Below are 25,248 nucleotides of genomic sequence, written 5' to 3' on the forward strand. Positions count from 1 at the left end.
CAAGCCAACGTGTAGTGCGCTTGAGTGTTGGCCACAGAGCTGTTAAATGACACAAATGCAGTCAATAAGAACATTAACAATAGCTCAGTTCGAGTAGCCTGAAAATGAAGCCGCTAATTGCAGTTCAGCCAGCATTTATTATTTACACCTATCCTCCATCTACTGCGACCTAAAACAGTCTCCTGTGAAAGACTTACATAACCGTCCTTTCCTGGCTCAGTTTCAATGTGACACACTTACACGTATGAGCAATAAGTGCGGGTGCGTTCATTTGTTAAATAAAGATTGCAGCTGACATCCAAGTGACGTGTGATTTTAGGTTGAATAGCAACAGCTAAACTTGAAAATTCCATCAGCTAAGAGAAAAAAAAATAGGAAAGTTGCAATTAGAGAAATGGTGCAGTGAAGTAACTGATTAAAAACAACTGCACAGCCTGAAGTCAGACTTCAGGTTGAACCAGTGTCTTCAGAAAGAGCAGGTGGTACTATAGATGCATTCACATAAAAAGCATAGCATCGCTGCTAGAGTGTGTCAAAACCTAAAAATCCTGTTTATTAAAAGTATTTTTTCTCAAGCTCATCAGTTTGGATAGGGAACATCAGTGCACAGCTGTTTTCAGATCTCTGTAAAGAGTCGGTCAGGTTCAAGGCTCTGGCTTGGCCACTTAAGGACATTTACAGAGTGATCCCAAAGTCATTTGTTTGTTGTGGCTTGACTACCTTTTTACATGCTTTGTCCTGTTGGGAGATAAACCTTTGTCCTCTTGTTCGAGATCCAGCGTGCTCTGGAGCAATTTAGCATACTGCTGCATTCATCTTTTCCTGGACCTTGACTAGTTTTCTGGTTTCTGCTGCTGAAGAAACATCCCCACAGCATGATGTTACCGCCACCATGCTTCACTGTTACTATGGTATCCGTCTAATGATGAGTGATGCCTGGTTTTCTTTAGACTTTAATACTTGTTTCATCTGACCAGAGAATTTTGGTGCTCATGGTCTGAGAGTTCTTTAGGTCCCTTTTAGCATACTCCAGGCAGGCTGCCATGTGTCTTTACTGAGGAGTGGCTTGTGTCTGACCATACAGGCCCGATCGGTGGAATGCAGTAGAAATGATTGTCCTTCTGGAAGGCTCTCTTCTCTCCAAAAAGCAATGCTGAAACTCAGTGAGAGTGACCATCAGTTTTTGATCACCTCACTGACTGAGGCCCTTTTACCCATAATCACTCAGACTGGTTTGGCAGCCAGCTCTAGGAAGAGTTCTTGTGGTTCCAAACTTCCATTTACAGATGAGGTGGGCCGCTGTGCTCACGGGGACTGAAGGTTCCAACGACGCAGGAATAAATCTGTACCTTTCTCCAGATCTGTGCTTTGACACGATCCTCTCTTGGAGGTCTACAGATAAGTCCTTGGACTTCATGGCTTAGTTCGTGCTCTGACATGCAGCGTCATATACAGGACCTTATACAGACATGGACAGATGATCCATGGAGAAAAGATGCACCTGAGCTCAATTTTAAGTGTCTTGGCAAAGGTTGTGAATACCCATGTCTATGTAATATTTTTGTTTGTTTGTTTTTGAATACATTTCACATAATTAATTAATAAAACTTGTGTAAAAAAATAATGTAAAAATGTAGTTGAATCATTTTTCTTGATAAGAATGGTTAAAGTATTGCTGCATCCACGTGTAAAATTCATGACTGTGCCTCTGCTGCAATCGTTTGATTATCTATTTTTTTGCCTGATATAGATAACATTTTTTTCCTCCTGGGATTAAAACAATTTTTGGTTGAGTGTCATCACTTTATTAAATTCACACTGATTCAGAGTTGTAGAACAATAAAACCTGAACAAGTCCAATGAGGGCCTGATACTTCTTTTTTTTAAAATAGTCACTCTAACCTGGTTATTGGATTCCAATGATAAATCCATTCACTCCAATCTGTGAGGTGGGAATAAAAAGTTTCATCAGTGATATAATTCACTTATCAAGAATACCCAGTGCACACTCAATATCTAGCCTTGCAATTGAAAAGGGATAAAGGGTGAAGCATTTCAGCAGTGGTAATATTACATAGTTAACTGGCAGCTTTTTCAATAGGCTCTTGGTGATTTGTGCTCTGCCATTATGCTTCACCCTCTCTCTCCTCAAAGCATGGGGAAATGCATCGCTTAATTGAGAGGATTTCCAGAGGCTTTGTTGGGGGAGAGCTATGAGCTAGCTCCTCTCCAGGAGCAATGTATTTACAACACACTCTGTCCCCATCTCATTTGTCATTTCAGCCAGGAATAATGTGTATATTTTCCTTCTCTCTTGACACACTGTCATTTGCCAGAAGGCAGCAAGTGTGCATGCTTCCTTCTAAATGTTTCCTTTGCATAATAAAAGACTATTTCCATAAATCAGCAGCCACTGATATATCCAATCACAACTGTCTGCAGTTTACATATGATTATTTTTTTCCTAAATGCAGCCCCGGTGCAAGTACACTAATGGAAATGGTTAGTGTCTAACTTTTAATAACATAAGCTTTTAGGAAATTAAGTTAGTTATTCTGTTCTACAAAATGATTTTTTTTTTTATTGACAACAGAAATTCATAAAAAACAAACACTAATATACATCTGTTTATAAGCAGGGCTGCTTGTTTAGCATGAAATTATTTAGAAAAACGTGGCTATAATTACTTTCAAGCTAGTCCATCTTCTATATACAGTCTATGTTACAGAGAGAGTGGAAAGCCATGTCAGTGGCAGACTGACACAATGCACCTTTATCAGTTTAATTTCACTCTAAAATAAAGCATCTGCCAACTGATAGTTCTGATGTGAAATCTTTAGGATTTATCCTCAGGGAACCTTTGTTGTTTGTTCATAATTTTATGACATCCAATAGTTAGAACGTTTCGAGCGTGGCAGTTATGGTAACATTGAGTAATAATCGGTAATATGGGAATTACTTTATGGATAAAAATGTCAAATCTTCCAGTTGCCTTAGCCAGTGGTTGTCAGACAATTTTAAATAATTATTTAAACAAAATATACAACCACTGCAGTACTCCAAGGAACCCCTAGGGACATAAGTATCTCTAATATCTCTACCACTGCCTGAAGAAATGCTAGTGCATTTAAAAAAACTGAGAATGGTGAAAAAGTGTATTTTTCTTGTCATTTATTTTAAAAAAAGGTCAACTTCAGGTATTTTTATTACCTTCCTTATCTGTTACCTTATATGTTACATGAAATATCTTTTGTTTAAATGTTGATGATTATAGCTTATTGCTCATGAAAATACTTAGAGCATCTCCTAAGATCAAAGTATCCAAAAAGGATTTGCAATACAAAAAGCCAAACTTCTGATACTTAACTTTGGGCTCCATTACCATAAATTACTGCATCATTGCAGCGTGACGTGGAAGCTTGTGGCACTGCTGAAGCATTACTGAAGCCCAGGCTTTCATAGCAGCCTTCAGCTCATTTTTTATTTTTTTATGTAGGGTAGCATTTCTGGTCTTCCTCTTTCTTCTTTTTTTTAAAGATAGCTTTCTTTTTTCTTTTCTTTTTTAGTATTTTGCCTTTATTGGATAGTGAAGATGGACAAGAAAGTGGGGAGAGAGAGAGGGGGAAGACATGCGGTATAGGGCTGTGGATCGGACCCAAATCTGGGCTGCTGCTTTCTGACATTTGCTATGTGAACGCCTGCTCACCCAGTGAGCTAAAGAGGCACTCCTCATTTTCCTCTTATTGCCCCACAGATTCTCTTGGGGGGTTCAGGTCAGGCAAATTGACCAGCCCATCGAGCACAATAATAACATTGTAAGCAAACCATTTTCTAGCAGCTTTGGCACTGTGAGCAGGTGTTAAGCCCTGTTGGAATAGTAAATTGATATCTCTAAAGAGCTTGTCAGCAGGTGGAAGCATGGAGTGCTTCTGGTAAACACTATGAAGACTTTGGACTTGATGAAACACAGTGGACCAACCATCACCTACACCAGGAGATGACATGGCACGCTAAATCATCACAGGCTGCAGAAACTTCACGCTGGACTTCAAACACCTCCACTTTTCCTTCAGACTCTAGGAACTCAGTTTCAAATGAAATGCAAAAAAACTTACTTTCATCTTAAAAGAGGACTTTGGACTACTGAACAGCAGTCCAGTTTTTTTTTCTTCTCAGCCCAGGTAAGATGCTACTGATCTTGCCTCTGTTCAAGGAATGGCTGCATATTAGAAATGTGAACGCTGTAACTCCTTGCCTGTGTGGTGGCTCTTGCTGCTCTGACACCAGTGTCAGTCCACTCCCTGTGGAACTCCCCCAAGTTCTTGAATCAACTTTGTTTGACAATCCTCTCAAGCTTGCGGTCATCCCACCGCACCCTTCCGTCAGCTTTCCATTAATATGCTCTGCAAAGAGCCAGCCTTCAGCAATGACCTTCTTTGGTTTAACCTCCTTTTTGGAGAGCTTCAATGATCATCATCAGGTCAACTCTCAACTCAGCAGTCTCCTCCCAGTATAAAAGGAAATGTCGTGAAATCGTTGTAAACGTGTAGACGATTGTCTCTATAACACTAAACCTGAATAGAAGCCCAGTGCCTTCTAGTTTTAAAGCTGCGTGCTGTACCTCCTTGTAAACAAACATGGCACTTCACCAGCAGTCGATAGACGTCGACATGACAGTGCAGTGTTGTATGTAGCTGTCACAGATAGCGTCATGCAAGAACCATAAGGCCGCTTCTATCTCTGCAGAGTTGTCACTGAGCGCCTCAGTAAACTGACTGAATGAATTGTGTTCATCGACAGAGCAAATATCACTTGTGTCAGGAGAACAAGTGGTGTGGTGTTGCTGCTCTATTGTAATAGCTTCTCCATTGCACTGGAGAAATGTGAAACTAAGCATCATCACTGAGTCACTGCAACTACTCCCATCAGTATAATGTTTACTGTGGATTAATGAATGGATTAATTTCTTTGAAAACATAATTTAACTGCCTGCCTTCGTAGAATTAACCTACTATTATGTTAATTATATGAAGACAGAGTTTTAGTTGCATGTCTCTGTTACTCTAAATTAGAGCTGCATGAGATAGCTATGGAAACATGAATCAATTAAATCACTAATTAACCTTTGAAGTAAAAACGTGAGACATTTTAATAGAGCCACGCTTTCACATGTAAAAGTTTGCAGTTTGCAATTGAGTGTGTGTGTGTGTGTGTGTTTTGAGCTTTTGGACTGCTTATGAGACACAATAAGGTATTTCATCCTCATGGCCAAATTAACCCAATTAACCTCAACGGACTCCTCTACCAGTAAATTTTAAATTCTGTCATTGGATAGCTGATAGAACCAAAATCAGTTTGCAACAATTTTGCTTCTGAGTTAGAGAAGAAAAGCATCTTGAACGTTGCTGTGGACTTGAGGAAACTGATGAGTATTCTTTTTTTTTTATTAAACAGAATGAACACACTCCTGTGAGCATGTTTCTGATCTGTGGGCAAACTTTATAAAGTAAACACCTGAACTGGCAGCCATGAGACAAGCCTTTGATTGAACACTTTAATGCTGTTTTTCTGTACTGCCTCCAACTTTACACACTCCAGACAGACACTCCATCACTCTTATCAAAAGCGCTTGTGAGACCAGTCGACAGTGAATATATAGAGCACAGGAGAGAACTGATGGCATTTTAAATCTCAGGCTGTAAGTGCAGCTGCTATTTTGTGCTGCATTCAGCACTAAATACAAAATGTACATTCAGTACACACGTTTATTATCTAGATTTGAGGGAGAGAGCCAAGTGGTGCTGATCTATATTAGCTGAGCCTATTATGAAGCACTGGGTTTTCCCAGGCAGTCAGAAGGATGTGTTGCTAGGAAACATACCTAGAGATCGGGGGTGGAGAAGTGGTTTGATGAGAAAGCAGAGTTCCCTGCCATTTTCAGCTTCACATGGAAATAACTAAAAAGTGCTACAGACGTGTTGTCCCATGACAGAGTATTGAATTGAATCAGTCAATCAAATCTGGGTCATTTGGACTTGTGATCTTGTGTCTATACTTTTGAGGTTATTCACAAGTGTTTCATAAAAATAAAATAGATAAATCTTTTCATGGATTCCAGCTAATATTACTAGCAACTGAGATTCTATTGAGAGCTGGGACCTCTCTTCCCTTTTCACTGTTTAATCTGCTTTTCACACATGCCAGTGATTACGCCCAACTTTAAAGCATAAACTGTAAATAAAAGATGGACACAGTCGTCATGATTAATTTGTGAAGCCCTAATTTAAAGCTTCAGCTTTAGAATCTTGACTATTACCACGTTTATTTTTTTTGCATCTAAAATTACCATATTATGATGAAAGGGTGGAGTGCTAAGTTATTAGCTAATGCTAGCGTGCTAGTTTAGCAAGGTGCATTAAATGTTAGGGTGCATCACATACAGATGCAGGTGTCTTGGAAAAGCTGCCAGAGCAGTTAACCTCACCCTGAGCCATTCGCTAGATCTGTGAATCACATTAGCAGAGAGCTGCCATCTGCAGATGCATATTTAGACATCCACCTGTCAGTTAAAGTGATCACCCTTCCTGCATTAAGTGATAATAAAACTTGAACTATTTTGTTTTTATTTATTCCCTGTTATAATTATATTAGTTATAAACAACGAAACCATTTTTTCCTACGAGGCTGTAACTATACTCTTTTTTTTGGCCATGTTGACACAGGAGTCGATTGGGTTTGGAGCCAGAGAGTCAGAGGTTGCCACTTGCATTCTAACTCACCTGTATCTTTCTGTACCAGAGTTACTTACTCTGAAAAAGCTTTGAGAAATGGTAAATCTAAATTTTGTTAGTAATATTCAAGCAAAAGTAGTTAATAAGAATTGTTGCATGATGGACACAGAATCCCGTGTTGTTTTTTTAAGCGCAATTACGTTTGTCTTTCTTGAACTTTCCCATGCAGAATGTGTATTATTGTTGTGTGTACTAATGTACATAATACACAGTGGAAATAAAATTGTCAAACTGTAAATGTCAGAGGGAAAAAAACCATTAAAGTGCATTCAGAGAGTTATGTTCCAAACAGTTTTCATCACTTCCCCAATAAATTCCTGGGTTCTGTGCCATTAAAATCAATACACTAATCAGATTCTGGGGTTTGATGTATGTTGCTTTCCAGAGGGCTGCACAGCATGACTGATGTGGTTTTGGTTTGTTTAGCAATGCTGAACTGTACCATGTTTAAGGTAATGCTGCCCTCATCTGGAGAATACAGTTAGTGCAGCCATCTAAACACTGTTTAGATGAGCAATTACCAAAGTGACATCAACTTAGCCTTGTTTAATATAATGAGGCGATATTAACAGTCTTGACAAGACTAGCAACCGACGTGAAACCGTAGTCGTAGAAACAGTTGGAATTCCTGCTTACAATCACATTTAACAAAATTCTAACTGTGCCTAGTTTAGATATGTTATATGTTTAGATATTTTATACACCACGCTAGGATACAGTGATTAGAGCATACCTCAGCTGCCTGCAGCTGACAGTGAACCCAGCATAGCTATGATTTTGGCTCTCAGAAACCAGAAAAGTCTGTTCTCTCCAAGGATGTAATCAGTAGTAGAGACGTAAATCAGAGGTTCAGAGGAGACTGAATCTAAAGGCCCAGCTGGTTGTATTTCTCTCAGCGTGCAATCTTCTAGACTGCCTGCCTAGCTCCTGGAGGCAGACTGTCAGGGCCAAACAGTAAGTGGTCAGAGGGGACTTCGCAGAGATGAACATGTAATTACAAAGAAAACAGATTCTCCCAGTTGGGCCACATAAGGAGAGTGAATATCCTGAGACACTTTCACATTTATGTGCTAACAAGAGCTAATTCGGTGCTATATAAACTAGATAGATAGATAGATAGATAGATGGTACAGTGCAACATTGTTCTTAAAGTTATCCCCTATTAACCCTTTTAAAACCTAGAAGTGAAGTTGAGAAAAAGCACAAACCTCCGCTAGAGATCCTATTATAAATGCTTTTTTGCAGTGGATGTGCCATGTTGAAGAAAAAAGACCACTGAGTGCAGAAGTGAAAGATGCTCTGGTGCCATACTGTTACTCTGTCTGCCAAGTTTGAGATCAGAACACTTAAATTGTATTTAATCTCCTGCACACTGTCAGAGAAAGCTTTGTGCAAAGTATTCAGCAAGAAGGGAAAAAAGGCCTGTTATTTTCGCATTGGCGTGGGGGCTGCACATTAATAGGCACTAAAACCGGCAGTTCTATTGCTAGTTTTGCTTCACTCGTCCACTAGGGGGAGACGCTGAGAAGGACAAGCTCCCGCCTGCACAAAGTCACCTTATTTGCACAGTCAAAATTAATATTTGTATCATATTCTTTTGTGTTTTTAATGGTCTTAAGGGCATCTTTGCCCGGTAACAGTTAGCAGATAACCCCAAAGGCTTTTGTTGCTCCCAGCATGTGTTTAGCTGCAAATGCAGTGGTAAAATGTGCTGAAACAGAGCGAATAGAGAAGAAGCAGAATGTTCCATTCTCCCATCACCTGCAGCGCAGATTTTAAACTGAAGCTTGTGTTACTCCGTCTTTCCTCTCTGACCTTTCCATGATTGACACGAAATCCTAGAGAATAGCTCCCATGACCTTACAAAGCTTGAGGAAACAGGCGATGAAGACAGACATGGGCGAGCAAAAGAACCCTTCCACCCCCCAACCTGAAAAAAAGGCCCAGCATTATTATTTTACAACCGAATGGAGGTTGGGGATTAGGGAGGTTAGGTTGTCACGTCGAGCCACACCTGACATCTTCAGTGTTAGTCATACATGTGGCACTTTAAAAACCCAATTATTCACTTACAGATATTACGTCACGGCGTACCAGAAGGTACTGTAAATTGTAAATACAGATCTTTGCAGAGTTTGCTTGAATTTTTGAGATTGGGATTTCGAGTCAGCAGTAATTAGCTGTACTCGTTAGACATCTAACAGGTTGTGTTGTTTTCATCTGGGGGTTAAATGCCACTCCTCCCCCGTGGAGCCAATTGCTTGCCACTGCTGTAAAGCCTGTGGTCGGGACAACACCTTGGAGCCAAACAATTACATCAAGGTCATGGAGAGGAGGAATGTTCTGCCGATTAGTGCAGGAGTCCGGCAGCAAACTGCGACTAAAGAATTCAGATGAAATAATAATCTAACAATAACAAAAAAATAAAACAAAAAAACGTGTTAGATTCGCTTGAAATTCAAACTTCGGCTGTGTCAGCGAGCTATGAAAGAAATCGCAGCTCAAACGTTGAAACTCTTGAGCTACTTTTATCATTTAAAAAAGGCGAACGCGAATTATTGCAGTGAATAGATTTCAGCTACTATTGGCCTGTTAAGTTCCAGAAAGGTTTTAAACACAGTGTTAAGAAATAAATGGTGCAGCACAGATTTGTCTGTCATGGTTGCGCAGTTAGGTTTTGATTTTTAGCACTTAAACTGGAAATAACCTCACATTCTGGACGCCTGTAGTATCGATGCTGTTAAAGTTGTTCCACTTTCCCGTCAGTCGAAACAAGGACCGTTTGCCTGCTGTTGCAGCCCCCCGTCTGGGTCGGCTACACACCACCAGGTGATTTCCCTCCAAGCAAATACACCAAATAAGTTAGTTCTGGACCAGATTTTAGTTTCTGTGTGCTTCTCTCGGTAGAATTATATACCTTTATACTTGTATGTACATGTAAGTGAATGGAATGTGTTTTTTTTTCTTATTCCTGTTTTTCTCAAAAGTGCCTATAAAATAATTTTAGTAGAAAAAAGTGACCCCGCCCCCGTAGCCTAATATAGGCAAATTTTGATAATGCAGAATAATTAAATAATGACATAATTAGAAATATAATTGTTCCTAATTCGCAGTGCAGCTATAACCCGTTTTCCTGGGGAGCTTGCAGTGAGTATGCTTTCCACGAGTCACTTGTTGACACAAAACTTGTGGCACTTGTGAAGTGTTTATTGCAAACAAAATTCTTTTTAAGTTTTAAGCACGTGGAACTTCCTTGTTTGAGTCTGACACGGATACCAAGTTTTAAACGAAACTGATTTAAACGAGATACGTTTGTGACCTGCAGTTTTGATCACAATATTAAAGAAAATTCAATAAAAAATATTATTCTAGTAAGGAACAATTATTAACATCGTGCCACAACCGTGCTTTGTATTTCACTTTGGATTATTTGCGAAGGATTCCTTTTGTAACGTCTGTATACACTGTCACCCAATTTAAGCAGCGGTGCGTAATTACGCGTCGTTATTGAGAAAGTTCGAAACCACTAACGTTCCTTAATGTGGGCATACTTTACAATTAACACGAAGTTCGTCGCTGCATTTAAAAGAAGTATCGATGCTCATTGATAGGGAGATTGGGTGAGTTGGGTGTAGCAAGACAGAGAAGGGGGGTGTGACCAAATCAAAACTTTTCTTCAATGGGCTACCTGTGGAGGACCCGGGCGCTGCGCATAAATACTCCTGCTTCTCCGAATAAGTTCTATCCTGAGGGAGAGACACAGAGACGAAATTAGGTTTGGGGAATCTGTTTAAGGCGGATTATGAATGCTTTTGGACACCAACCATCTAACCCACAGAGCAGCCCTATTCAGCACCACAGCGCCCAAGAGCTCCTGGACATGGCCGTGTACTGCGACAACTACGGCGTTTACCAGCAGAATCTGCATCACCATCACACTCAGAGGCCGCCTACTCACCCCTCCGGTTACGGCCTCGGAGAGTACTCGTCCCCCTCTACAAACCCATACCTATGGCTAAACGGACCGAGCATCAACTCTTCTCCTTATCTTCAAGGGAACAACGGCACGTCTTATATTCAGTCTGGATACGGGTCTAACCAGAGGCAGTTCTTACCGCCTCCCACCGGGTTTGGTGGAGCAGACCTGGGATGGCTATCCATATCCAGCCAGCAGGAGCTCTTCAAAATGGTTAGACCACCTTATTCTTACTCCGCACTGATAGCGATGGCCATACAAAATGCCCAGGACAAAAAGTTGACTCTCAGTCAGATTTATCAGTATGTGGCCGATAACTTCCCTTTCTACAAGAAGAGCAAAGCTGGGTGGCAGAATTCAATTCGCCACAACTTGTCACTGAACGACTGTTTCAAAAAAGTGGCACGGGACGAGGATGACCCTGGTGAGTTTTTTTTTTTATAAACCTCTCATAATTTTCTGTGATTATATATCAGAGAATCATTACTACTTTTGTTTGTAAACTTTATCAAAAGTATTTCTGAAATACCAGAGACGTTTAATTATTGATTTTTATTTATTTATTTATTTATTTTTAGATTTTAATGTGAAAAGTCAAGTGAACTGTTCAGTTCTGAGCAGGAACAAATTTGAATTCAAAGTATTCGCATGTCAGCGTTTTTCATCCCCCCCTTCTTTATTTCTTCTGTTTCTTATACAGGTAAAGGAAACTACTGGACTCTTGACCCAAACTGTGAGAAGATGTTCGACAACGGGAACTTCAGGCGTAAGAGAAAGAGGAGATCAGATTTGAACGGAGCTGACAGCACAGCTCTTCCACTTAAATCTGAAGACGGCGCACACAAGCTCGCCGACACTGCCAGCCTCCTGAGTGCCTCCCCGCCCAGCCTGCACGGCTCTCCGGCCTCCACTGAGCCCAAGTCGTCCCCGTCTCCCTCCGCGGAGCACAGCCCCTGTTTCAGCAGCTTCTCATCCAGCGTGAACTCGATCCTGGCGAGCAGCGGGGGAAGCGACGGGGCCCGGGGCGTAGAGCGTGGAGACTACGGCTCCGGGCACGTCGGGGGACTATCTCAGCCCAGAGAGGGCATGTCTGGACTGGGCTCCTACTCGCCTTCTGTGATCTCTCCTCTGAACTCTGACAACAGCAGAATGAACTATTACACATCAGTGCAGAGCCTCTCCAACCATTTCAGTGTGAATAACCTCATATACAACCGGGAAGGAACAGAGGTGTAGACTGCTCACAGTTCTTATGTAACCACCCGTTAATACTAATTTTCTGGTGTGGTTGGCCACCTTGTAGTATGACTACTGGAACTAAACTGGTGTTTATCACAGTGACTCTCTCAAACTGAGAAAATTTGTCAGTGCATCTTCCCACTGAGATCTGATGGGTAGATTTAAAAAAACAAAACAAAAAACAACACACTGTAGCAGCTGGATTGGACCAGTTAGTCTTTAAAGAAGATGCCTATGTACAGAAATTATTTTCATAAGAAGAACCATGTATGTTAGACTTAATTGTGTTTTATTTAAACTTGTGTCCTCTATGTTTGAATAAAAGTCATTTATTTGAACTCCATATTCAAGGCTTATGTGTCATTTTCCTGTTTTTCCTCTGGAGAGCTGGATGCACTAGTCAGAAATAGTCAAGGCTTTGACTGTATGAAATTCTATATAATTAATGAGAGTTACTATGTTTTATTCCCCACGTGAATCTGGCAGTACAAAGCATTTTCAGACTTTTTCTGGATTTTTCCTCAAAATAAATACATTTATGTGTTTCCTTGGACACCATGTTGTCTGCTGTAGGGTCATTCATTGATGATGTATCAACATCAGCACATGGGGCCATTATTTATTAGTGTGTGATTCGCCCCTGCTTTGTTTGTAGATGTAAAGTTCAAAGTATTTTGGAGAGCCTGCTTCACTGTTGCTCAGAGTCTCAGTCAGATATATATATATAAATATATTTTAAAAAAGCTTTACAAAACCTCATTAGGTTCTCAAATCCATGAAAGCATAAAGTTGTACAAATATTTGATGGTCTGTCAGGAAGTCTGAAGTCAAGTAGCTGTAAGCTGTAAAGTGTGTAAGACAGAGATATTTTCCGCTTGTCACTTCCAATAGACCCATTAACAAGTAATCAGACCTTTAGCTTGCTTCCATGAGGTTCAGAAGTTCAGCTTTTTGTCTGGACTGGATTTGACTCAGACTGAGACTGCTTGATTTCAACCTTCATTTTTCTTTTACTGAATATTCCACCTGTCTCCATCTATTCCCAAAGTCTTGTCACGCAAAAGGCCGACTGTCTGTGTGAGGGCTTTTTGTTTGTATTGGAGAGCACTGTGAAGGAGCATCCGCCAAACAACTGACGAGAGAGTTCAGCAGCATGTAATGCGCTTTTGTCGTGCTTGTGACCCAGGGGACACAACAGAAAGGCTGCTATTGGGGGGAAAGGCTATTAAACAACTCATGCGGGGAAAATGTTCAAGTGATTTTACACCCGGCTTCTGTCTTATTTTCAAACAATATGGATACGCACGGAATCAAAGTCTGTAAATAAAAGGAAACACCTCTTAATTGGTTGATAATTGAATTCACCCAGGCGCTCCGTGGTCTGGAATAAAAGAAAAATTAATTGACAAGACTTTTGTGCCCCTTGTTGGAACACAATGGAAGCTGGCAACTCAAGAGGTCCCCTCCTGGGCTCAAATGAAAATATTGCGATCTGAAGATCTGGGAACAAATTATCTCCCTCAGGCCACATTTTGCTCCATTATCTGTGGAGCAGGGCCACGGATCAGACAAAGGGGATTTTTGTCATACAGGAGGTTCTCACACTAACAAGTTTTCTGTTGAAATCCTCATCACATCTAGTGAATAGAGTATAGAGCCTTTTATATTCTCAGGCCTTTCTGTTCATGGTGTAATTTCTTGATCCCTTAGTTCTGTTCTCAACTTCTTAGACTCAGTAATTCAGTATTATTTAAAATTGTATTAAGATAAGTTTTTTCCCCCACTAGAGCAACCAATTGATAAATAATGATGTATTATTTTATATTAAGCTACCCTGCAGTATATAAAGTAGTTTAGCATTATTACCCATTAATGCATCATTAGAATAAAATATAATGTTCTGAGTATTTTTGGCAGCTAAACTGCATTTTAACATTTGCATATAAAGTTGTGCACACTTGAGTATTTCTCCATGGTGGTCTGGCTAGTATTAATGCTTTCTCAGAAACTACTATTAAAGCACCACCATATGAGTGTGGATGCAGCAAACTGCAGAGTACATCTCCTTGCTTTCCAAGTTTGCCTCACCTTCCCATTTCTCAGAAAAGTAATGCTCCAGTGCCCCATGCCTGAAGGGCACATTTACCTGGCCCACATGAATATCAGTCAGGCCATGTCTACCTGCTTGAGGGCCCCTTGCTCCAGGAATAAAGACTGAGACTCAGGAGAATGCCTCAGCATAAGGGTGGCCTCAATCCCCATGCCTAGTGGGCTAAATCCATAATGATGGGTTCCATCCTCAAAGGGTCATGTCTCGAAAGGTGAGGGTGGTTCATAATTGAAGGAGTCAGTGTTTCAACATTGGATTATTTTAATTCTCTTTCTCTATATGGGACTAGATACACTGGGAAGCTTTCTTCATTTACTGTGTTTTATTGAATGACGATGAATCCAGCTGAAGAGTTACATAAATAAATGCATAAATAAAGATATTCCCCTGTTTTAATTTCATTTAATTTTATTTAATGTAAAAATCACAACAGGAGTGCTGATGTCTGCTGCCTGGGACAGTAGTCAGTGAGGGACATGAAGTAGTGATGTATCATTTCCAGATAACTCCCATCAGCTGTCAACCAAGATCTCGACTGATACACAAAGATAACAAGCTGTACAACCTTTAATCTCCCCATAATCTGCCATTTTTATTTATTTATTTATTTTTCCCATGCCATGTGTTGTAGGCTTACTTCTGTGGTTTAGAGGTTTAGCGTAGCTTTTAGATGTACTTTGTATGGGAAATGATTACTTTGTAAAGCACCGGGAATTTCAAATAAAATCAGAGCCTTTTAATTCTCCACAGCCCATATAACACTACCTAACAGACAAATCTGAGGGGTATAATTTGAAAAGGGAGACTGTGCGTCTGACCTCGGTGAAGAACATGATAGCTCGTCCATGGGGGGGCTAAACAGAGTCTGGGTCTACTTTGAAATTTCACATCTGTTTGTAGCAGTCAGTGGGCATTATAGGGATGATTTCTTATATTACAGCTCAATCTCTTGAGGAAGTTAAATATTTCATTGAACAATACGATGACAGCTTCTGGGGAAGCAACGCTACACCTGTAAAGATAGAGGCAGCTCTCTAGACTTTACTTTAAAAGGACTGTGTGTGCAAGTGATAGCTGAGGAGAATGTCTATCAATTGGCATGACCTGATTTGGTTTCATCATTCCCCGTCTGAGGCCCATAAAAAGACTGATGTTTGAGCCGCTAATAGCATGGGATCCTGGCTCTGGCTGAGCAGCCATATGGATGATTTTATACAGAACAAGAGTCATCTCAGTGCAAATTGTTCAGCTATTGAGAGCACATTGAAAATGTCAAGACAACTATTCTAACCACACTTGATAAAGTATTCATGTAGTTTTTTTTTTTCATTTCTTTTCTAATTTTGTAAAAAAAATCTGATTTTAGTATATTATAAGCAGCTGTTAAGTCTTATCAAAGATGGGAAAAATAGATTTTCTCAACTTGTTTTTGCACCATGTTGATTTGGTATTTTTCTTCACGTGCATGGAGTTTCCTGAGATTATTTTAATCTTGATTTTTCCTCTTTTCTAGCAGTGGAAACTGGCTCATTTGAAAATTAATGGCGAACACAGGAAAGGAAGCCACTTCAGAGCCCCATGAGGCTTTCCAGCTGAGGAACCTGCTGAAAGAGTCAAAGAGATACAAGGATTAACAGACTAGAACGAGTCCCAGTAAATCCACAGCCAGGACCTGTCTTCACATCACTCTGTCTGGAAAACCTATCCCCAAAACAATGTAACCTATCCCCTGCTCACTCTACTGCTGGAATATATTTTGAAAAAGTCTTTGTTCTCGCATTAGGGAACTGTAGGCAGATCATCCTTTATCCGTGACCTTTGTCATAACAAACCATGGCAGTGTTTTTACACACTGCTGGAAATCCAGAAAAGAAAGCTTGCTTCAATCATTTGATGCTTCTAACAAGTTTTACGTCTGTTTCTGGCTCGCTTGAAGCCAACCTTAAGTAATTAAAGAAGAAAAAAATTACAAGTATCACAGCGGAATATTTTTTCAGCTATATTTCCTGATTATCTCAGTACACTGAAAGACTTACTCATAAGCCTCTCAGTGAATCTGCAACCATTCATCACTTACATGAAATTCCAAACCGTGACCTTCCGAGAACAATATCCAGGGTTCGTGGAACATCAATTTCTCTGTGCAGTGCAGCAGAGCAAATATCTGAGTAACAGCCAATGTGTAATCATTGTAGCCTGGTTCAGGGACTACTTTCACATGATAAGGGTCCATCTGACCTCGCACAAAAACTTGGAATTGTGATTGCTTGAGCACATGGATGCATTTAAACAAGAAATTAAACAATGTAATATTGTTTTAGGGAAAAATGGTATGTTTTGTGCTTCTGACACTTTGTAGTGATACCACCCGGCTTGCAGCACCTGCATGCTGTCATTACCTGCCCCTTACAGACAGGAAGTGGTGACAGATAACAGAGGAAGTAGCTACCCAGAGGGAATTCATTTAACTTACTCCAGCCTGCACTTTTGGTGGCAAGACGGAAGTCAGGTCATCATTTGGTACTCAGGGGACCCTCAAAATAGCTACCTCTGTTCCACTTGTCAGTCATTGTCAGTAGTTCTAAAGGAAGCCATCTCTCAGTTTGAAAGTCACATCGGATGAAGTTCCCGCTGTTAAAAGACGCAGCCCACCTGGAGTACCACTGTATTTCGAGACACGTCTTTCTGCAAGACATTTTGTGTTTTTGCGAGTTGTGTTTTGCTGCACGAAAGTTTGCAGAACGCCAGTGAGAATTATTTCGTTTCACCTGCTTCCCATGTTCCTTTCTTCAGCTTCACTGCTGTGTGATGATGGTGCATCTGCCCCGAGGAATTCATCGACTGCTCCCTCCCAGAACAGCTCTCCCCCGGCCCCTAATGAGACCCCCTGCCTCCTGCCTCTATTGTGAGGGATGCATACCAATAGAGAGACAGGAGTGGGGAGACAGACTGAAGCTCGGAGACCTTTGGAGCCTTCCCTGGCCTAAACCATCAAACGCACCCCTCACAGAGACAAATAATGGGTATGATCAACATTTAAAGTTTTCACCATGTAAACTGCAGATGATCTATGGCTGAAGGCTCTAAATGATAGCCTTTCAAAAGAGACAGGCATGCCCCCTTCAAATGCTCCTTTTGTGTTTGCTATGGTACTAATCCCAGCCCACACTTCAAGGCCTTGGCTCTCTTCTAAGCCAGCTGCTATCATCTTAAAGGGGAGGGAAAGAAAGGCCGTGCTTTTAAAGTGCTTTAATCAACAAGATGTAATACTTTAATAGGTTGATCACCCCCTTAAGAAGGTAATTACACCTCAATCGCACAGTCAGTGATTCCTATCAACATTTATTGTTTTATTGCTGATGATTCTTGACACACTAAAGTTTTTGTACAGATCAAGGATTGTTCCCTCTTTTAATACTGTAAAATATAAGTGATATGTGGATTTCTATTTGTGTGGGTTCCTCTATTTCTCCTGTTTAGGGGAAATAGAGAGACACTAGTCATATGAAAATCAGCTTGGCTTGTGCAGCAGCAATCCAAGAAGCAGAAAGAAGACACATGTTTGCCAGATAAGTGTTTAAACAAGCATCAGCACACAGCAAGTGCTATGTGTTGACTCTGGTATTGAAGTCTATCAACCCCAAACAGCTTGGGTGTCAACTATAAACACACGACATGCATGCTGCCGGGATAGAGAGTCTTCTCTGCTTCTGCTGCAAAAGCTTCTCAATTAACACGCTAAATTGCCGACAGTGTGGCACTGCTGCCCATGTTGTGTTTGTATGTAACAAGCGAATTGTGTGTGTCTGTGTTATTTGTGTGTGTCTTGCTCCAATGCCGTGTAGCTCTAACTCATTTAATACAGTCTCTTCCCTTTTGTCATGCGATGGCATTCCAGCACTGTGACATAATTCAGGATACACACGCACACGCACACCCATGCATGTTTTTATGTGTGTCTGTCCGCTCAACACCGATGCTGACAGCAGAGCCGAGAGGCCAACATCATCCAGAGAAGTGTGTTGACATGCCCCCACTTAACAAAGAGGCCGTTTTTTATTCAGCATGAGAGAAAATGGGTTTTTACAAGCCTGAGATAATCTGAGGGACACAAAGGAGCAATTAAAACATTGACAGGGTAGGGCTGTATTTAACTAATGACGATGAGAGGTGTGCTGATTATTGTGCCATTTAATGGGCCATTCTCATGCCCTTGGTTTGACTACAGCACATTTATCTTAGGGGAGCCGAACAACAACAAAAAAAAAACAAGCATTAAAGAAATACTCGCTTTTCTTAGAGACACAGAGGAGAGCTTGGCATAAATTACAAAAATTGCAGTGGATTGTGCTGAGAGTCGGAGTATAATTATACTTTGTGATTTGAAAAAAGCATTTAGTGATTTGTAGGACTTAGATAATCCCACAGTGTCATTTTCAGTCAGCTGTGTGTGTGTTTTTCTTGCAGTGTTAGTTAATTTTGAGATTTGTGGTCTGTTTGGTTTTAATAATATGAAAAAATAATCAAAACAATCAACAAAGGTGTTTCTCATCCGTTAGTTACATTTTGTATTATCCAATAAAACACAGGAAGCAGCTTTTTAAAAATCATTTTTTCTTTTACTGTCTGCCAAAAGTCTCAGTGATACACTTACCAAACTTTCACTCCTGTTTCTGTCCTTAAGGTGTGTTCATAATGTGATTTATATAAAATTCTATCTTCAAATAAAAGAAAAATAAATCAATACCATTTGAAAATAATTAATAAAATTAAATGTGAGTAACAAAGTGGGGACGTTTCATGGTCATTAGTGATTTTATTATATGTTGCATTATAACCTATAGTGTATGCTTTTAAGGGGGCTCCCCCCCCCCCACGAATCTCAGTGTGAAGTAGGATTTGAAATTGTCGTTAAAACATTTGGAAAGCTGTTAAAAGCCAATGAATAAGTGAATGATTGTGACAACGTAATATTGTTTTCTTTAGGCTTCTTTAATCCAGAAAAATACTAAGTAGTTTTCTTTGGATTAGAAAAAATATGCAGACTATGTGTCTTATGGGCTATTAAAAACTGCTGGACAACATTCATTTTTATGTATTTTAAACTGCCAGTGATCAAATCTTTGACAGGAACATCAAGACTGATGTCCCTGTCAAAGATTTGACGGGGACTGTTTCTTAATTAGGTAGGTCAGACCTTAGCCAAATAGCTTTGTTTAGCTGTCAGTGACCCTCCCTGTATAAATTATATAATTATCCCTTTCATTACACTCGGCTTCAAGGCTACCTGGTAGAATTCAAAGGGAGGTGTCACTACATCTTATCATTATGCTAATAGCTCTTGTGTTCAACATTTAAATCGCAATGTGTGTGAGTGTATGTGTGTGTAGGTGGCTTGGTGGGGGTGTATCTAGGGGGTGTCTATAAAGGTAGTCTGCCTGTCTGCTGTAGTATCAGTCCCTGTCCCAGTCAGGTAGCTCTCTGTCTGCAGGCTGATGTGTCATGACATGTCTACAGTCCCACAGGGGATTCAAACCAGGAGGTAAGACAAAAGAACAAGTCCTGGAGGGCAAGTTCCCCTCTTCCCCCATCTGCATACTGGTGATCTGCTCAAACGCCTCTTTGAGAGTCATTTAAATATGATTAGACTTTAACGACCTTCACAAATGAGCAGTCAGAGGATGCTTTGTTTGGGTATATCTCAGGACTTCTCTGGTGTTGAAGCATGTGTAGCTGGATTTATAAGGTACCCTTTGGAAAAGGTAGCCCTTGTAGTCCAGCAGTGTCAAAAGTGGATGCATAGCGCTGTGGAAAGACTGTGATTAAGGGAAGGTGACAAGAGGTTAATTTCCGTTCTGTTAAATAAGCCAGGCACACTGCCCTGTGCGTACATGTCAACACTGGGAGCTCGTGTGGGTCCAGCACTAATGACTAAATTTACAGCTTTGTTCTCTTGTTTTATGGAATGAACACAAAAACGGTGCAAGTTCCACATCTTTAAAAGTCTAAATATATCATAATTGCACATCTTTGTTTTGAATTGATCAGACCCTCTGTGCTATTATTCAGTAACACAGAGTGCCTGCATGGCTACACATAGATGACACATGTTGAACTATGCAGGGGTCGGACTGCTTTTACAATTAGACCAAGCCATCTATCCAATAAATATAATGAGGATGAATCAGAGAGTTGTGATGTTTTTAATGGTCTGTAATGGTATGAGCGCTGACAGCGTAATAGCCCCGGCTCTACTGACTTTTTTCATTACACGGTGGTAGAGGCCTTGTCCAACCACTATATTTAACCACTGCAGGGGCAATCATCTCAGGCCCATATTACTGGACAGCCTTTAATGAACAGCACAGCCATCGGGCATTTAGGTTTAATGAAAAGAGCCACCTGCTAAAGTGCACAGATAGACCTCAGAGACAGCAGACTGTTTAAAATGATCTTCAGATGAAGCATGCTGCTCATGGATGTAATAGAAGCAATAATTGCATGTGTTTTTGACTGCAGATGCATGAAAGCCTATGTGTGTGTGTGTGTTCCATGAATTGGATTGCTCATTTACTGAGATAACCCCAAAAAGGCTCCAGATATTATGGGCAAAAACTGGTATTTTGAGATAATGTTGATGTTGTAGCAGCATGACACTGCCCTGGTTCTGGTGTGAAAAGCCTGATCGGATGTACGCTGTTGTTTCTGATTAAAAGCCAGCCTCATGCTAGAGCAGGGGAAACTGTCAGTGCAAGAAAAGATATATAGCGCTTACTTGATTACACTACTCTGCCAAAGTCAATATCATATATCTCAAGGCTTTCCAACAGAGCCCAAGTGCTCATTCATTCTGCCGTGAAAGGCTGTTAAATAAGTCAGATATGAACTTATTGAATGAATATCTGGGAAAGAAGATTCTCAGGCTAAATTAAAGCCTGACATTGCTTAACAGATCTGCGTATGAAGTGATGATTTCAATTTTGAGACAATCTGATTTCCTCTCTCAGGTGTGGATTACATGCAGTCCTTTTCTCACTTTCCTACAACACAGTTAGAGGGAAGAGCACCTGCATGTCAGGATCGACTTTAGTTTACAGTAAACGGCATCGGAGATTCACATAGGGGATGGCTTGAGAAATTTTATATTCTAATAACCTTCCTGGGTGATGGTCACCTCTGCTGCAGTTTAGAATTGAAGTCATTCATAATGTAAAATGTTATGTGCTTGACTTCAACTTGCAAAATGAGTCAATTTCATGCACCTGTTAAAAAACACAAAATAAAGAGTTAAGAACAAGAGAAAAAAGGAACTTCGAAAAATGTGACAATCAAAATCAGAACTGCCATGAATAATCAGTTTTTTTCTATAAATTGTCAGAAAAGATTGGGAAACCTGTATATAAGCTATATATTTCACCCAGTGTGTATTTGGCTGTTTATTTTATCACTGTTGGTTCGCACCGTCCTTGTTTTCCTGGTTACACACTCTGGCTTTGTCACAAATCATGACCAGCTCTTTGAGACAAAGCAGCTCCTGAGCATTTTGAGCTGATTATTTTGACATCTTATGGCAAGTAGAAGCCTCTTCTCAGCGGGTTGTGCTTAATCACAGAGAAGAAGCATTCCTTTGTTAAGTATTTGTGTCATACTTAAAGGATTAGAAAGCCTTTAAAAAGGCACAGGCAATAATGTTTGGAGTCACCTACTAAACTGTTTTTCTGCTCGTGTTATCCAGGTAATGAACTAGAGATTCATCCTGTGGGGCGGGGTATAAAATGAGCAACTTTTTGAGAATACAGCAAGCAAATACTCCCAGATCACAGTATGGGCACTGTTCCAGGAGCTGGCAGGGGTTCATTCTATGGTACAGTATGTGTTACCCACATGATATTTTACCCTCTTTGACAGAATGTACATTTATGCTCCCATATTTCATAGTTTCAGTCGGGGTCATCTTGAATTTCCTCACCTGTATCTCACATTTAAATCTTCACATGTAGGCATGTCTGAGTCGAAACTGGGAAAGGCACGCTGGGATAAATCACTGCAGACATTTCTACCTCAATGGTTCCCATACATCTCCTATTTTATTGTGCTTTAGGATCCTCTGTCTCTATGCTGCTTTGGCATGGAGAGGTTTTTGGTTTCTGTTTAGAGGGAGGAAAGGGGTTGGGGACCTCTGCTGGGCAGGTTGTGTCACTGATTAAAATTAGAGTAACTATAAAGCTATTGATTTGCCCAGTTGTTTCTCTTTAAATGAGTTTTTAAACAGTAAACAATTTTTCCTGACTATTTTATGCTGTGAACTAAAACTACATTCAGAAAACCGGAATTTAAAAGATTTAATTTTCTTATGCAAATTGGATGGCTTGTACTTCCCAGGAATTGGAATCCGACTGCTAATACGTGATGTTTTCACTGCATTCAAAATTTTCACAGAGCAATATTTTATTTTTCAGGAAAATCTTTTGCAGCCTTTTGTTCACAATGCAAATATGCACTCTGCACACTGACAGGACAACAGCCCCCAAACAGGAGTGAGCACATTAAAAAAAAATCATACTATCTGCATGGCTAATTGCCTTTCTGAATCTTTAAACACACAGTGGGATTCTGATAAAACAGATTTCTTAAGAGATCCTGATTAAGAGCTCTCAAAGTGTCAGGCACATTCTCCTGTTTCAGCTCTGAATGACTGAGAGGAGATGGACATCACTTAAGGATCCCCAGGGGAAGAAATTCCTCCAGGACTTAGTTTTTTTCCCTTGCTGTTACTCACAAATGAGTTCCCAAGCCATTTCCATTAAGAGAACCAAGCTTCACAAAATGTATAACCAGCCAAAGGGCAGGGTTTTGTCAGACAAACCTCTGAAGGTGTAATCCAGAGTGTTAAAAGCAGAATGACTGACCTTTCTATTTAGCTATCTGATGTCTATTTTCATCACTTTTATTTATATGTAAGTTTTTAAATAAATTTAGACCCCTAGTGGGGCTTTCTGTCAGATTTTTACACATAAGTACTGGTAGGGTGAGCATCCAGGCTGGCTATAAATCACCAGAGGAGAAATGAGTGACGCGTCTTAAATGTTTACATGCAGCCCCCATTCTCCTGCTCAGGATCTGAGAAGCAGGTTGGCAGTGCAGCATTTTCCCCCCTATGCCTTCACAGAGGTTGTGTTACTGCATCCATACATCACCCTGACATGGGTGCACTCATTGAAATGGCCCGGTTAGACCCTGTCTCAGGACGATGACATATTTGCCATTCCAGTCAGTGAGGTGTGATTACATCTTATCACTCTTATGTCACTGGCATATATTCAGCAGCTGAAATAATGTGAGGATATGCTTTTTCTCGTTTATTATGTCTGATATTGTTTGATAGATTTTCTAATTAGTGGTAAGATGCGGACATTAAGGATTCGACATCGATACTCCCTTGACCCTGCATGGGAGTTCCCTCCAACACATCTCCTGCTCCTCCTGGGGGTAATGGAGGGAGGAAGAATGCAGAAGGAGGAAGTAAGTTTCCTCCAGGCAAGATTTGTGGACGGAGAGACTGGCTGAGAGACGGACAGATGACAATGGCAGGGAGGCCAGGGCCTGAGTGTCGCCCCAGGGAGACCTGCACATTGCTAGGTGTTGGCTCCGGCTGCTACACTAAGTGCACAGAACAGAGACCTTCACAGCGGATTTGGCAAGGTGATCCCTTCACCCACCCCCATCCATCTCCTGCCAGCCCGCTCCCCTTCTACCTCTTTCCCACTTCACCCCTCTCTGCTCTTCTTCCCTTCGTTGACATCCAACTAGGAGGTGATGAGTTGACACAGAGGGTGAAGAAAGGTCAGGGAGCATTATCTCCACCATTATTACTTTTGGCTGGGTTTTTTTTTTTAGGGAAAAGCACAAAAAATCCAGCTTTTATTTAGACTACTTTTAATATATTTTGCGCATGGCTGAGTTTTTTCCTATTTAATCTTTGTGCTTTGTGTGCATGTTCCTGTGCATAATTTTTCATGCCTCACTTCATGTATGAATGTGGCAACTGATTTTTGAAGCTGACACTGGAATTGTTTCAAAAATCCAATATTCATGTGTCATGACATTAACATACAGAGAAGCACTTTTAGATTTTAGAACCAAGTTACAGATTTCATGTTAAACAATTAATTTGCCATTGCTATCTGGTGGGCAAACCACTGCAAATCACTTCATACCTATTGCATTTTTTTGTTAAAAATACTAACATTGGCCTGGCTGATCAGTCTGGTATTATATGTAAAAACTGTGCTTCGACATGCTTCGAATAACCTACTTACAGATGAACTTTTTTTGTTTTGCACGTAGCCACCTCTCTTGATTCTTAACAAAGACTGTATGTTAAAGATGGTGGTTGCAACTGTATATTAAAGATGGCGGTTTCCAACGTCATTTTGCTTTTTGCTTGATAGCTCAGACAGAGCTGAGAATCAGGGAATGAGTGGGTGAAGGAAAAGCTCAGGTAGAATGGGAAACAGGTTACATACAGCCAATTGCTTCATGCTGTCTATGCTTTGTCTATGTCAGTTGTTTCACATTGAAATATAAGAGTTTATTTATTTCTGGAGAGGCTATAACTTCAAAAAGAATATTAAATTTAGCCCCATTTATCTTTTAGTGGATAAAGGTCATGGCTGTGGTCAGGAGGAGGTCAGTCGGTTATATTGGCTGACAAATTGTTTCATGTACATGCAATCAGCCCTGAGGATTTCTGATCAGACACCATGTCTCCACATCTGACACGGGACATTGTCTCCTGAAGAGAAGCTGCATTGTTTCTTATGCAGAAGTTAGAAATTTAAAAAGCAATATCAAGTTCGACTTTATTCAAAGAACCTCTGTTTCTTAGAAAGACAGACGCGTGATTGCAGCTTTCAAGGCTTTGCATCACAAGTTAAAATGCCACAGCAACTCAGCAGACGAGATGTGGAAAACCTGATGAATAATGGAGTGTGAAAGTATTGAATTGCAGCAACATTCCCAAACATGAACTTCATCGACCGAGGCGCTGTGATAATCTGCAGTGTCTTATGTCATGGTTTAAATCTCTGCTCTTGTTGCTCAAGGTGTTGATGTTAAGCTGAATGACTTGA

General features: G+C 40.5%; 1 protein-coding gene across 1 annotated transcript; it reads left to right on the forward strand.

Moving 5' to 3' along the window:
• Positions 1-10,498: 10,498 nt before the first annotated feature.
• Positions 10,499-12,349, forward strand: foxi1 (forkhead box i1). The gene is made up of 2 exons (XM_004561171.3): positions 10,499-11,191; positions 11,468-12,349. Exons 1-2 carry the CDS (start codon positions 10,594-10,596, stop codon positions 12,001-12,003), a joined length of 1,134 nt encoding a protein of 377 aa, XP_004561228.1. The 5' UTR covers positions 10,499-10,593; the 3' UTR covers positions 12,004-12,349.
• Positions 12,350-25,248: the final 12,899 nt, after the last annotated feature.

The sequence above is a fragment of the Maylandia zebra genome, linkage group LG8 (assembly GCF_041146795.1).
Source record: "Maylandia zebra isolate NMK-2024a linkage group LG8, Mzebra_GT3a, whole genome shotgun sequence".
In the NCBI taxonomy this organism is placed as follows: Eukaryota; Metazoa; Chordata; class Actinopteri; order Cichliformes; family Cichlidae; genus Maylandia; species Maylandia zebra.